The sequence below is a fragment of the Monodon monoceros genome, unplaced genomic scaffold (genome assembly GCF_005190385.1).
Source record: "Monodon monoceros isolate NGI ecotype Baffin Bay Population unplaced genomic scaffold, NGI_Narwhal_1 Super_Scaffold_3, whole genome shotgun sequence".
Lineage (NCBI taxonomy): Eukaryota > Metazoa > Chordata > Mammalia > Artiodactyla > Monodontidae > Monodon > Monodon monoceros.
In genome coordinates this window covers 79,928,161-79,942,328 of record NW_021703780.1, presented here as the reverse complement: position 1 = coordinate 79,942,328, position 14,168 = coordinate 79,928,161, and the positions used below count along the sequence as shown (strand labels likewise).

At 38.2% G+C, this 14,168-nt stretch overlaps 1 protein-coding gene across 1 annotated transcript in view; it reads left to right on the top strand.

Annotated features, from left to right (window-relative positions):
- The window catches only part of SUCLG2 (succinate-CoA ligase GDP-forming beta subunit), a 370,032-nt gene that overhangs the window by 321,695 nt on the left and 34,169 nt on the right, over positions 1–14,168 (top strand). The window contains exon 11 of the mRNA XM_029244398.1: positions 13,398–13,568. Coding sequence (XP_029100231.1) covers positions 13,398–13,537 — 140 coding nt within the window. The 3' untranslated portion in view covers positions 13,538–13,568. The remainder of the gene's footprint in view (positions 1–13,397; positions 13,569–14,168) is intronic.

Genomic DNA, 14,168 nt, shown 5'->3' with positions numbered 1-14,168 from the left:
ACCAGCATGCATCTTACTTGCCTGGGTCACTCAGCCACCTCTAGCTTCATTAGAGTCTGAGGAAGTAAGTTGACTTTAGCTGGGAACACAGTATTCTTGCCTGCACAAAATCAGCGTGTTGTTAGTAAGGACAAAGGGAAGAATAGATGTTGAACAGGCAGTGAACAATGTCTGCCATACTATGAAAATGCTGCTCATATCATTCAAATGGTTCAATCTGGAAGTGAACCAGGTGGTTTATGCTCATGGACACAACTTTGTGATTCTTTACTCTTCCTTCTTTATTTTAAGCACAACCAAAGAGAGAGTGGGTATTTCATATATATTTTACATGGTTGCCTTCATCTGTTCCATGACCTGTTTCCCTTAATGAAACTGATGCCCATGTTGTTTAGCAGGAAAGGCTTTCCCAGCACATTGTATTGGAGGATGGCACTGTCAGCCCACTACCTGGTAGGGTTGTGTTGAGATTTCTGTCTTCTGAAGGTGGAAGTGAATTGTCAGTAACCCATCCAGACTCTAATTTCTCTGGGCTTTTTGGTCATTTCTAGACCTCTTAGAGGGCATAACACATGTCTAAAATAGAAAAAGACAAAGTTAACTGAACTAGACTTGTCCTCATCAGATATATTATTCACTAAGGGACCAGAGTGACATTTGAAAATGTCCCCTCGATCATGTCATTACCAAATGTTACGATAGTTTTTTGTATGCCTTCCCCTCTGATAGGAAATAATACTCTAACCCCTTGGCATGACATTTAATGGCCTCTGTGATTTGACCTCCTCCTACTTCACCACCAGGTGATCCTCAGCCTCCCCTTTGGCCTCAAGTAACATGAAATTGCCTGCCCTTCCTCATATCTATCAGGCTGTTTCCCACTGTTCTGCCTTTGTACTTGCTATGACTTCTTTCAGGAGTACCCCTCCCCCCACTTCCTCACCTCCCTACCTCTTACTCAATCTTTAAGTCACAGGTTCTCAGTTCAGTGATCTCCCCCGTTCCCAGCCAGGGGACTTAGGGAATATCTGGAGACATTTATGGTCATCCCAGCTGAGAAGAGGGTGCTACTGCATCGAGTAGGTAGAGGCCAGGGATGTTGCTAAACAACCTGTAATTCTCAGAACAGCCCCGTACAACAAAGAATTATCTAGCCCAAAATGTCAATCCTGCCAAGGGTTGAGACATGCTTCTTTATGTGTTGACCCCTCCAGAAGAAAACTGTTTCTGAACTTTCCGTTACTGTCTCAGGTACCTCCCTTAACGTTGCCATAAAACTACTAAGACTTCTTAAGAACCTTATACTTTGGTGATTAAGAACTTAGAGTCAGAACCTTTGATTTTGAGTTCAGTTTTACCACTCTGTCCACTGGCAAGTTATTGAGCCTCCATTTCTTTATCTGCAAAATTTGGTATCTAATTCTTGCGGTTGTGGTGAGATTGAATGAGACAATGCATGTGAAGTGCTCAGTACAGTGTTGGCAGCTCAGTATAGAGTAGCTGCTACTGCTGCTGTTGTTGTTATTGCGCTTATCCTTATCTATCACTCTACTTCTAGGACCAGAGATGGATTTACCAAGAAACCAGGGAAGTTCAAACTTCCGGGCCCCTCATTTTGCTTGGGGCCCTTCCAATGCCCTGTACCTTATTCTGTATTCAAGATTTTACATTATTGTCTCGAAGACACCTCCCCGCCCCTGCTTCCTCTGCCTATTGTATAAGCTCCAGGCCCTACAGAATTTAGACTTGCCTCTGGTCAGGGTCTAGTATAAAGCCCTGATATTGGGACACAGAACATATTCATCCACGGCAATAATCATAAGCAAGATGCCAACCATCCTGGAGAGGAATGTGCTTATCCACTGCTGTGTGGTTTTCAAAAAACCCTTCAGGCTTAAACTCCCATTGCTGCCCCTCTTTCTTATTGTTGGGGTCCTCTGGAAGGCATTGCAGCCTGTCATTCAGGCTCCTTTTGTTTTCTCTTTCCAGTTGAGGATTCACCATTGTCACAAGGACAATGAGGAAAGAAAGTATGTGCTATCACTGATTATTTACTGAAGAGAATTCTGATGTAACTGCCAAGAGCAAAGCCCTGTTTCCATGGGGACTATCTGGGTCTGGGAAACGTCTGTTAGCACAAAATTCAACTTATTACAGTATTTGCTATGCAGTTTTCTGACTTGCATAGCCTCTCAACCTCAGCTGGCTCCAACATCCTGCCTACATTTTCAGAGATAAATACTTGTATGTGTGTCTGTGAGTGGCTTCCAGCCTTCTAGTGTCAAGGTTGACATGACAGGAAGGAGAGAGCTGGACAGGTCAATAAGGAAAAAAACCCCATGATGTTTGAATAATTCCCAAGTCTGAGCTGGCGTTGAAAACTACATGAGGCATTGGAATTCTGTCCACAGAGAAGTCCAGTGACAGACACCTAATAAAAATGGAAAGATAATAATAGAAAAAGGATTGCAAGAAAATTAAACTCTTAAGGTAGGAAGACTCAAATAAGAATGAGAAATAATAATGCAAATATCAAACTTTTCTCACTGTATGGCTGATTGATCAAGGAGGATAGCTTATAGCTTTTCTTCCTTTAAATTTGTTATCTAATCATTATCTTATAGCATCCATCCTTCAGAGTAGAAATCACACAGGTCTTCATTGAGAAACCATAGGCAGAATCTTCTCCTTGAGTGATTTCCATCAGCAACTGTATTTTTCATCAGTCCTTATTCTGATTAGGATGAAAGCTGGGGAGGGAACAGCCCCATTTAATCCTTTTGATCTAAGAAAAAGTAGAAGATGAAGCAAAAAAGAAATGTTTCACCATGGGAGAAGCTCTCATCTGCTTGCCTGTGATCCTCAATTTCCTTATCTGTAAAATGAGGTTAATAATATTCACCCATTAGATTTTTGCAGAGTATAAATGAGGCGAGGCATGGGAGAGATCTGTATCATGGTGCTTTCTCCTCAGAGACTATTTTCCATGGACCCATTGCTTTATTTAATCATAAGGACATGCCAGTGGCTTCCACATTGATGGCTCCAGCCCAGACCCCTTTACTAAGTTCTAGGTTCACATGTTCTGTGCTCCGAGAACATCTCCATTTGGCCTTCTCCAAGGCCCCTTAAATGCACACAAACATATTGAAATTGTCATCTTTTCCCCAACATCTGGTCGTTTTCTAATATTCTCCAGCCAATGAATTTGGCATCACCATTTATGTGAACAAGCCAGAAACCTAAGTTTCCCTTTTCCAATCTTTAGTGACACCATTCTCCTCAGTACAAAGTAAAGCATTCTGAATGTAGTCCCAGGTTTCCTTATGTCTGTGAAGACAGGGATATAAAAGAAAAGCAGAGATTATTTTTTATAGAATACAGGTTCTTTAATAAAGTACTCTGTGTCTGAACCAGTTTAGCACCTGGAGTTAAATAAATACTATTCCCTGATCTGCTAACCTGCGGGAATAGAACCAGTACATAGGCAAAGAGTGCAATGAAAAGGAGATTCTGGATGTGAATTAGACATGATTTTGTTTCTTTTAGATTCCCTAAAAAGGCAAAGGAAAATCAATAGACTTTAGAAGAAGAAGATAGGAAGAAAGAAAGAGTTGAAATGTTTTTTTCTTGCCTCCAAACACACATTACATTTATCAAAGGAAATAATATGATTCTTAAAAATGTTTGTTATTACCTTTTAATCTCTATTCAGTAACATCACTCAAGTAGCGCTACGCAGCCTGTAGGAGAATATGAAACTAGCTTGAGAGAATGTTTAATTGTTTACAACTTGATTTTATTTCTCATATGAGTACATTTCAATATTCACAATTGCTACTGATCTCTGATTTAGGATTTCTGTTGGAATTACAATGCATTAACTTTTTTTAAAAAAGTGCTGTATGGGATCACATAATTTAAGGCCCAGTGGGATATTTGGGATTGTCTAGTTCATAACTTTCATATTCAAAAGAAACTGGGATACAGTGGGGTTAAGACTTGTCCAAAGTTTTCTATAGCATGTCAGAACTGAATCTGGAACCTAGACTTTGTGAATCTCTACCTAGTTCCTTCCCTCTGGTATTGTTGGTCTTTACCTATTGTATTTTAAACTTTTTTTTTTTAACAAGAGTTCTCTCAATAAATGTTCACTGAGAAATTTGTTCTGTTAAATTCTTTTTACACGCTTCAGGACACTCTTATCGCAATAAAAATAAAAGGAAATTGATACAAAACCAAGGAAAATAAATGTTGTATCTTGACCATTTCATTTCCATGTTATTCTCTCTCCATTTCCTCTGAATGCCCTCTGCATCTACCATTCTGAATCTTCCTTTGACTTTGATTATTTTACCAATTGCTGCAAGCTTATCGTTAATGGCCTTTTGACTTCATTACCAAAATAATCTAAACCTATTATTGAAACATTTATATCCTCACTTGTCTATGTTTAAACATTAAACTTTCACTGAAAGTTGAATCCAATAAAATAACTGTATTTTAACACTCTTGGTAACTGGCTTCCTAACCATCTTTTTAAAGAATTTGGATTAATTATTAAAATAACAGATTATTTGCCTTGATATTAACTGCTTGGTTTTTAAAGCCAGTTTGTATGGGTAGACAGCCTGCTGTCCTCTGCATATTAAAATTCAGAGCACACAAAGTAGGCCTCAGCTTTGTTCAGCTTATATGCTGATCTCACATAATGTTACAGTGCACTTGAATCCAGTGTGCTCACGTGACATCCACGCGTGAGGTGTATTTCTCTACACGTATCACACAGCAACACAAAATCTCACAGATTAGTAATGCTGTCTCCATCAGGAAGTACCATTTATCAGTGATAAATGTAATGAGGACAAATGCACATTTTTTTCAGGTTAAAAAGCACTTTTACCCACCCTGACCCCCACATATAAGCAAAACCAGGCAATTAAATGCCAAAGCAGGCTTGGGAATACGAGTACAATTTCATACTGGTGTTTCTGACTTGACTGAAGTTTCCCGAAGTGTCCTGGAAATTAGAGGTTTCCATTTGCAAAGAACCCTTGGCCCCTGGCCACTATGGTTGGTTCGGAAGTAAACATTTGTCCTAATCAGAGCATCTGAGGATCAATGCTTTTATCAGAACTATTGGGAAGGGAGATTCTTGCTTTGATAAAAATATAGTTTTCCTTTAATATGCAAACATACAGTTTGCATTTCTCTTAATTTACAATTGTACAAGTCTCACAAAGAACTTTAAATGAAATAGCCCATTCTGTGATTGATCAGACACGGAACTGTTAATATATTAAGCTGATTAAGATGTCTTTCAGTGCTAACAGTCATCAAGTCTAGGTCTCTCTCTTTATTTTTGTTTTTTTAGGGAAATCACGTCTGTAATTGCTTTGGCCTTTATATTGCAAATATACAGTAGATAATCTTAAATACAGTCACTGACGAACTCAATTGTTTCCTAAAATTCCTCTCCCCTTTTGTGGTATGAAAGAACAACGAGGCTGGTGTTTGCCTCTGTGGTTTATTTCTTGACCCCCTCGTTCCTAAATTTCTTTTGTCCAAGGTCTCTCAACCAATACAGTCAAAACCCAGGGCGGAAAAGAAATTATGTCTGGTAGAAAGTTAGGTAAAATTATGACCCTCGCCATTGGCATTTTAGAGATTCAGACAGTCACGTGTTCCAAGTGACTTCACACTCATGGCTGAATGGCAATGAGAAAACTGTACTTGTATTTCAATATTTATGACATCATTGAGTCACTTTTTTGCGTTTATTTTTTTCTGCCTTATATCCACTCTGATATGCCAACACCTGAGATTCTAAGAGGACTCACTCTTCCCTACTTTTCTTATTTTTTTTCTATTTTTAAAATTAAAGTATAGTTGGTGTACAATGTTGTATAAGTTACAGGTGGACAACATAGTGATTCATGATTTTTAAAGGTTATACTCCATTTATGGTTATTCTAAAATATTGTCCATATTCCCTGTGTTGTACAATATATCCTTGTAGCTTATTTATTTTATACATAATAATTTGCATCTCTTAATTCCCTACCCCTATGTTGCCCCTTCTCCACCTCCCCACTGGTAACCCCTAGTTTGTTCTCTATATCTGTGAGTCTGTTTCTGTTTTGTTATATTCACTAGTTGGTTGTATTTTTTAGACTCCACATGTAAGTGATATCATACAGTATTTGTCTTTCTCTGTCTGACTTATTTCCCTTAGGATAACACCCTGCAAGTCCATCCATGTTGTTGCAAATGGCAAAATTTCATTCTTTTTTATGGCTTTTTATTCCATTTTTTTCCATTGCATATATATACAACCTCTTCTTTATCCATTCATCTGTTGATAGACACTTAGGTTGCTTCCATATCTTGGCAATTATAAATAATGCTGCTATGAACATTGGGGTGTATGTATCTTTTTGAATTAGCATTTTTGGGTTTTTTGTATACATACCCAGGAGTGGAACTGCTGAGTCATATGGTAGTTCTATTTTTAGTTTTTAGAGAAACCTCCATTCAGTTTTCCACCATGGCTGCACCAATTTACATTCCCACCAACAGCATATGAGGGTTCCCTTTTCTCCATATCCTCGCCAACATTTGTTATTTGTGGTCTTTTTGATGATGGCCATTCTGACAGGAGTGAGGTGATATCTCATTGTGGTTTTAATTTACATTTTTCTGATGATTGGTAATGTGGAACATCTTTTCATGTGCCCATTGGCCATGTGCATTTCCTCTTTGGAAAAATATCTATTCAGGTTTTCTGCCGGTTTTTTAATCAGGTTGTTTGTTTGGTTGGTTTTGGTGTTGAGTTGTATGAGCTGTTTATATATTTTGGGTCAGTTATATCATATGTAAGTATTTTCTCCCATTCAGTAGATTGTCTTTTCATTTTGTTGATGGTTTCCTTTGCTGTGCAAAGTTTTTAAGTCTAATTAGGCCCCATTTGTTTGGTTTTGCTTTTATTTCCTTTGCTTTAGGAGACAGATCAAAAAATTATTGCTGTGGGGATGTATGTATATGTACAGCTGATCCACTTTGTTATACAGCAGATACTCCAATAAACATGTTAAAAAAATTATTGCTGTGATTTATGTCAAAGAGTGTTCTGTCTATGTTTTCCTCTAAGAGTTTTACAGTTTCTGGTCTTACATTTAGGTCTTTAATCCATTTTAAGTTTATTTTTGTATATGGTGTTAAAGAATGTTCTAACTTCATTCTCTTACGTATAGCTGTCCAGGCTTCCCAGCACCACTTATTGAAGACTATCTTTTCTCCATCATATATTCTTGCCTCCTTTCTCGTAGATTAATTGAAAATAAGTGCATGGGTTTATTTCTGGGCTCTCAATTCTGTTCCATTGATCTACGTTTCTGTTTTTGTGCCTGTACCATACTGTAGCTTTGTAGTATAGTCTGAAGTCAGTAAATATGATTCCTCCAGTTCTGTTCTTCTTTCTCGTGATTGTTTTGGGTATTCAGGATCTTTGGTGTTTCCATACAAATTTTAAAATTATTTGTTCTAGTTCTCTGCCTTCGGTAATTTGATAGGGATTGCACTGAATCTGTAGATTGCCTTGGGTAATATGGTAATTTTAACAATATTCATTCTTCCAATCCAAAAACATGTTATATCTTTCCTTCCATATGTGTGTGTCATCCTCAATTTCTTTCATCAGTGTCTTATAGTTTTCCAAGTACAGGTCTTTTACCTCATTAGGTATGTTTATTCCTAGGTATTTTATTCTTTTTGATGCGATGGTAAATGAGATTGCTTCCTTAATTTCTCTTTCTGATATTTCATTGTTAGTATATAGAAATGCAACAGATGTCTGTATATTTATTTTATATCCTGCAACTTTACCAAATTTATTGAGGAGCTCTAGTAGGTTTCTGGTAGTGTTTTTAGAATTTCTATAGTATCCTGTCATCTGCAAAGAGTGACAGGTTTACTTTTTCCTTTCCAATTTGGATTCCTTTTATTTGTTTTTCTTCTCTGATTGCTGTCGCTAAGACTTTCAATACTATGTTGAATAAAAGTGGCAAGAGTGGACATCTGTGTCTTGTTCCTGATCTTAGAGGAAATGATTTCAACTTTTCACCATTGAGTATGATGTTAGCTGTGGTTTTGTCATATATGGCCTTTATTATGTTGAGGTATGTTCCCTCTATGCCCACTTTCTGGAAAGTTTTTATCATAAATGGATGTTGAATTTTGTCAAAAGGTTTTTTTTGCATCTATTGAGATGATCATATGTTTTTATTCTTAAATTTGTTGATATGGTGTATTGTATTGATTGATTTGTGGATACTGAAAAATCCTTGCATCCCTGGGATAAATCTCACTTGAGCATGGTGTATGATCCTTTTAATGTATTATTGGATTTGGTTTGCTAATATTTTGTTTAGGATTTTTACATCTATGTTCGTTGGTGATATTGGCCTGTAATTTCCTTTTTTTGTGAAATCTCTCTTTGATTTTGGTATCAGGGTGATGCTTGCCTCATCGAATGAGTTTGAAAGCATTCCTTCCTCTGCAATTTTTTGGAGTAGTTTAAGAAAGATAGGTGTTAACTCTTCTCTAAATGTTTGGTAGAATCTACTTGTGAAGCCCTCTGGTCCTGGACTTTTGTTTGTTGGGAGTTTTTAAACTACTGATTCAATTTCATTACTGGTAATTGGCTCGTTCATATTTTCTATTTCTTCCTGGTTCAGTTTTGGGTGATTGTACATTTCTGGTAATTTGTCCATTTCTTCTGAGTTTTCATTTTATTGGCAGGTAGTTATCTGTAGTAGTCTCTTATGATCTTTTGTATTTCTGTGGTGTTGGTTATAATGTCTCTTTCTTCATTTTGATTTTGATTTGGGCTCTATCTTTTTTTCTTGATGAGTCTGGCTAAATATTTATCAATTTTGTTTATCTTTTCAAAGAACAAGCTCTTAGTTTCATTGATGTTTCTATTATTTATTTACTGTATTTCATTGATTTCTGCTTTGATCTTTATGATATCTCTCCTACTAATTTTGGATTTTATTTGTTCTTCACTTTCAGGTTCCTTTAGGTGTAGGATTAGTTTGTTTGTATTTTTTCTTATTTCCTGAGGTAGGCTCATATTGCTATAAACGTTCCTCTTACAACTGCTTTTGCTGCATACCATAGATTTTGGATCATTGTGTTTTCGTTTGTCTCCAGGAATTTTAAAATTTCCTCTTTGATTTCTTCAGTGATCCATTGGTTGTTTATTTGCATGTTGTTTAGCCTCCACATGTTTATATTTTTTGCAGTTTTTTTCTTGTCATTGATTTCTAGTCTCATAGCATTGTGGTTGGAAAAATTGTTTGATATGGTTTCAGTTTTCTTAAATTTTTTGAGACTTGTTTTGTCACCTAGCATGTGATCTATCCTGGGGAATGTTCCATGTGTACTTGAAAAGAATGTGTGTTCTGCTCCTTTTGGATGGGAAGCTCTATATATATCAATCAAGTCTACCTGGCCTAGTATTTCATTTAAGTCTACCTGGCCTAGTATTTCATTTAAGGCCAGTGTTTCCTTATTGATTCTCTATCTGGATGGTCTGTCCATTGATGTAAATGGAGTGTTAAAGTTCCCTGCTATTATTGTGTTACCGTCAATTTCTCCCTCTATGTCTGTCAATATTTGCTTTATATATTTAGATGTTCCTATGTTGGGTGCATATGTATTTACAATTATTTAATCTTCTTAGATTGATCCCTTGATCATTATGTAGTGTCCTTCTCTGTCTCTTATAACAGTCTTTATTTTAAAGTCTATTTTGTCTGATATAAGTATTGCTACCTCGGCTTTCTTTTGATTTCCATTTGAGTGGAATACCCTTTTTCATTCCCTCACTTTCAGTCTGTGTGTGTCTTTAGAGCTGAAGTGAGTCTCTTGTAGGAAGCATGTATACGGGTCTTGTTTTTGTATCTGTTCAGTCACAGTGTGTCTTTTGATTGGAGCATTTACTCCATTTACATTTAAAGTAATTATTGATATATATATTCTAATCGCCATTTTGTTCATTGTTTTGTGGTTATTTTTGTAGGTCTTCTTTGTCCTTTCTTCTTCTTTTGTTCTTTTCTCTTACTATTTGATGACTGTCTTTAGTATCATATTTGGATTCCTTTTTCTATGTTGTGTGTGTATCTAGTATAGCTTTTTGGTTTTGGTTACCATGAGGTTTTTATATAGCAATCTATATATATTCATGATTGTTTTAAGTTGCTGATCTCTTAATTTCAGATGCATTTTAACAATCCTGCATTTGTACTCTCCTCCCCTCACAAGTACTGCTTTTGGTATCATATTTTATATCTAATTGTTTTGTGTATCCCTCAACTGCTTACTGTGGATATAATTGACTTTACTACTTTTGTCTTCTAACCTTCCTACTAGCTTTGTGCATGAGGTGATTTCCTCCCTTTACTGTATGTGTGCATTTACCAATGAACTTTTTCCTTTTATAATTTTCATGTTTCTAGTTTTGGCCTTTTCTTTTTTGCTTAGAGAAGTTCCTGTAACATTTCTTGGAAAGTTTTTTTGGTGGTGCTGAACTCTTAATCTTAACTTTTTCTTGTGTAAACCTTGTGATCACTCCATCAAGTCTGAAGGAGAACTTTGCTGGGTAGAGTATTCTTGGTTGTAAGTTTTTCCCTTTCATTACCTAAAATATATTGTGCCACTCCCTTCTGACCCACAGAGTTTCAATGAAAAGTCACCTGATAGCATTATGGGAGTTCCCTTGTATGTCATTGGTTGCATTTCCCTTGATGCTTTTAATATTCTCTATCTTTAATTCTTTGTCATTTTCATTACTGTGTGTCTTGGTGTGCTCCTCTTTAGATTAATCCTGTATGGGACTCCCTGTGCTTTCTAGACTTGGATGTGTGTTTCCTTTCCCAAGTTAGGGAATTTTTCAGCTATTGTGTCTTCAGGTATGTTCTCAGCCTCTTTCTCTCTCTCTTATAGGGGTCCTTCCAGGACCCCTATAATGTGAATATTAGTGCACTTGATGTTGTCCCAGAGGTCTCTTAAACTGTCCTCATTTCTTTTTCTGTTCAGCATCAGTGATTTCCACTACTGTGTCATCCAGCATGCTGATCCCTTCCTCTGTATCATGTAGTCTGTTGATTCCTTCTAGAGTATTTTTCATTTCAGTTATTGTATTCTTCATCTCCGTATGGTTTTTCTTTATATTTTCTAACTCTGTTAAAAAATTCTATCTTCTTGCTCTGTGTATCCATTCTTCTCCTAAGTTCTTTCATCATCTTTACTGTCACTACCCTGAACTCTTTCTCAGGTAAATTGCCTATCTGCACCTCATTTAGTTCTTATTCTGAGGTTTTATCTTGTTCCTTTGTTTGGAACATGGTCCAGGGTGTCTTGAAGGCTGTACTGGCCTGCTTGTGAGTAGGGTCAGAGCCCAGCTGGTTTCAGGGCAGATTCTGGCCTGCTGCTGGGCAGGCTGGATCTGCAAGCTATGGGATTGTGGTGTTCTTGCATCTGGTTTCTGCCCCCTGGTAGGTGAAGTTCGTCTAGTGGCTAAAGTAGTCTTCCTGGAGAGCAGTGTTGGGGCCCAGGGTGTTCTGGGGCTTGTGTCTACACACTGGTGGGTAGAGCTGTGTCCTGGGTCCTCTGGTGGTCAGAGCCATGTCTAGAGGTGGCTGTGGGCTCAGGAGGTCTTAAGGCAGCCTGTCTGCTAATGGGAAGGGCTGTGTCCCCACCCAATTGGTTCCTTGGCCTGACACATCCCAGCACTGGTGCCTACAGGCTGTTGGGCCAGGGAAGGGCTAGGGCCTAGAGCCAATAAGCTAGATGGAGGATTACACAATGGCACTTGCCAGCACCAGTGTCCATGTGGTAGCAGGAGCTCCCAAGAATGGCTACTGCCAGAGTCTGTGTCCCCAGGGTGAGCTGAAGTTGACTTCTGCCTCGCCAGGAGACTCTCCAAGATCAGCAGCTAGGTTTGACCCAGGTTCTTATCAAATCACTGCTTCTGCCCTGGGTCCCGGGCAGGGGGGGGAGATTTTGTGTGTGGCATTTAAGAGTGGAGTCAATTTCCTCCAGCCCTCTGGGACTCCCAAAAGTAAGCCCCATTGGCCTCAAAACCAAATATTCTGGGGGCTTATCTTCCTGGTGCAGGACCCCCAGGCTGGGGAGCCTGACTTGGACCTCTGATCTCTCACTCCTTTGGGAGAACCTCTGCAACTTAATTATTCTCTAGTTTGTGGGTCATCCACCTGTGGGTATGGGACTTGACTATATCGTGAGTCAGCCTCTCCTACCCATCTTGTTGTGGTTCCTTTTTATGTCTTTTGTTGTATAAGGTCTTTTCTGGTAGGATATTGTCTTTTTCATCGATGGTTGTTCTGTAAATGGTTGTGATTTTGGTGTGCCCATGAGAGGAGGTGAGCCCAGGGTCCTTCTACTCTGCCATCTTGGCTGATCTCTTATTTCTTCATATTTTTGGCTGTTGTCACATGACCCAGGCTTGACAAACCACAGCATTGCACTCAAACCTACAAAAGGCTTTAAGATGTATATTCAAGAACTTTTATCAGAATGATTAAAATTATCAGAAAGGGAGGGTCATCTTTCATCCATTGGACTTAAAGCTGAGCAGATGTCAGCCTGGGGTAGTTGGCTGCTAAAGCAAACAGTGTTGGCTTGCTCATAGCCCTGAAGCTCTCACCATTTCCTTGTTCACAGACCCAATGGCTTCTGGCTGCAAGCCACTATGTCTTTCTCCCTCAGGGCTTTTTCTGGCCATTTCAGCCAGTCCACTCAGCTGGCGTGTTTATAGGATAGGCTTCAAGTGCCAGAGAGTTCATGTTCCCAGAGCAGCTTTCCACCAGTGACTGATGGGAATTGGTAGGTCAAAACCCCATCTCCCTCTCCCCTTGGCTGACAAATCTCTGAAGTATGGACTTGAATTATCAGTGTCGAGCCATTATTTGTTATTTACCTTCATGTGGATATATACATGTGTGTATACACATATGTATACATATGTATATGTGTTTGTATGAATACATGTATACATGAATGGATATACATAAAATATTCATACAAATCCATGTACAGTTCATAATATTTTTATATTATTCATAATATTTTTATATTGTTTTATGTTGTTATATATCTCTGACTTAGGTGGGGGAGTATTTTTTTAGTACCTCCCTGGCTCAGTCCTAGAACATTCTTCTAATGTGTTGAATAAAATCACCCAATATTTATATAATTCCAGAGCTAATATTCAGCCAGTGTTTACCAGTACAGTCATATCATTTCTATAACCAGCACTAATTTTATGGGTGTCCATTCTGATTGACCATTGTATGTGCCATAATCTCTTACAGGTGGAATTCACATCATGGTTGTCTGCTCACACCCACCATCAAAACCATGTCCTCATCTCCTTGTGGCCCAGAATCTAATCCCACCTTCTCAGAGAACATTCCTGCTTCCTCCAGCCAAGGCTCAGGATAATCAAAGTTGAGAGGAGGATGCTCGTTTCCTAGAAAGGAAAGGTAAAGAATGGAACTCTTGACTTCTTATCCTGAAGGCAGGATAAGTTTTTAGAGATATTTGCATTTCTGAGATCTCTTATCTCTCCTCAATTCCAAACAGAGAGCCTTGGTCTCTCTTTGCCTTTGGATTTTGGCAGAACTAAAAACAAAATCTTCTTGGAATCTCTGCTCCTATTATGTTGTGTAAATACCTGAATTCATTGACTTCATTTATGAAGGTCAAGGAACAAGGAGATGGGCCTCAGAAAGGAATGGGTGCATAGCAGTGTGTCTCTTGACAGAGAAGTAGAAGGATGTTCAGCTTCATGGGTCAACAATTGGAATAGAGCTGGTCGATGTCAGCAGACCCTGCCCCTGTTTTCTATCAGATAAATCTCCCAGAACTCAAGTCACACACACTAGTTTCCCTCAGCTGGAGGAATAAAGGTTTGAGTACCTTAATCTGATTTAGGAAAATATATTTTTAATTTAAAATATCTGTTTTTCAAATAGTTAGGACATAAGTAAGTAGGGAAAATAGAAAATGGGTATTTCTTACCCACTTGAAGATTGGGATCAAAGCATTCAATGGCCATGTAGAACAGGCTCATGAGAAGCAGA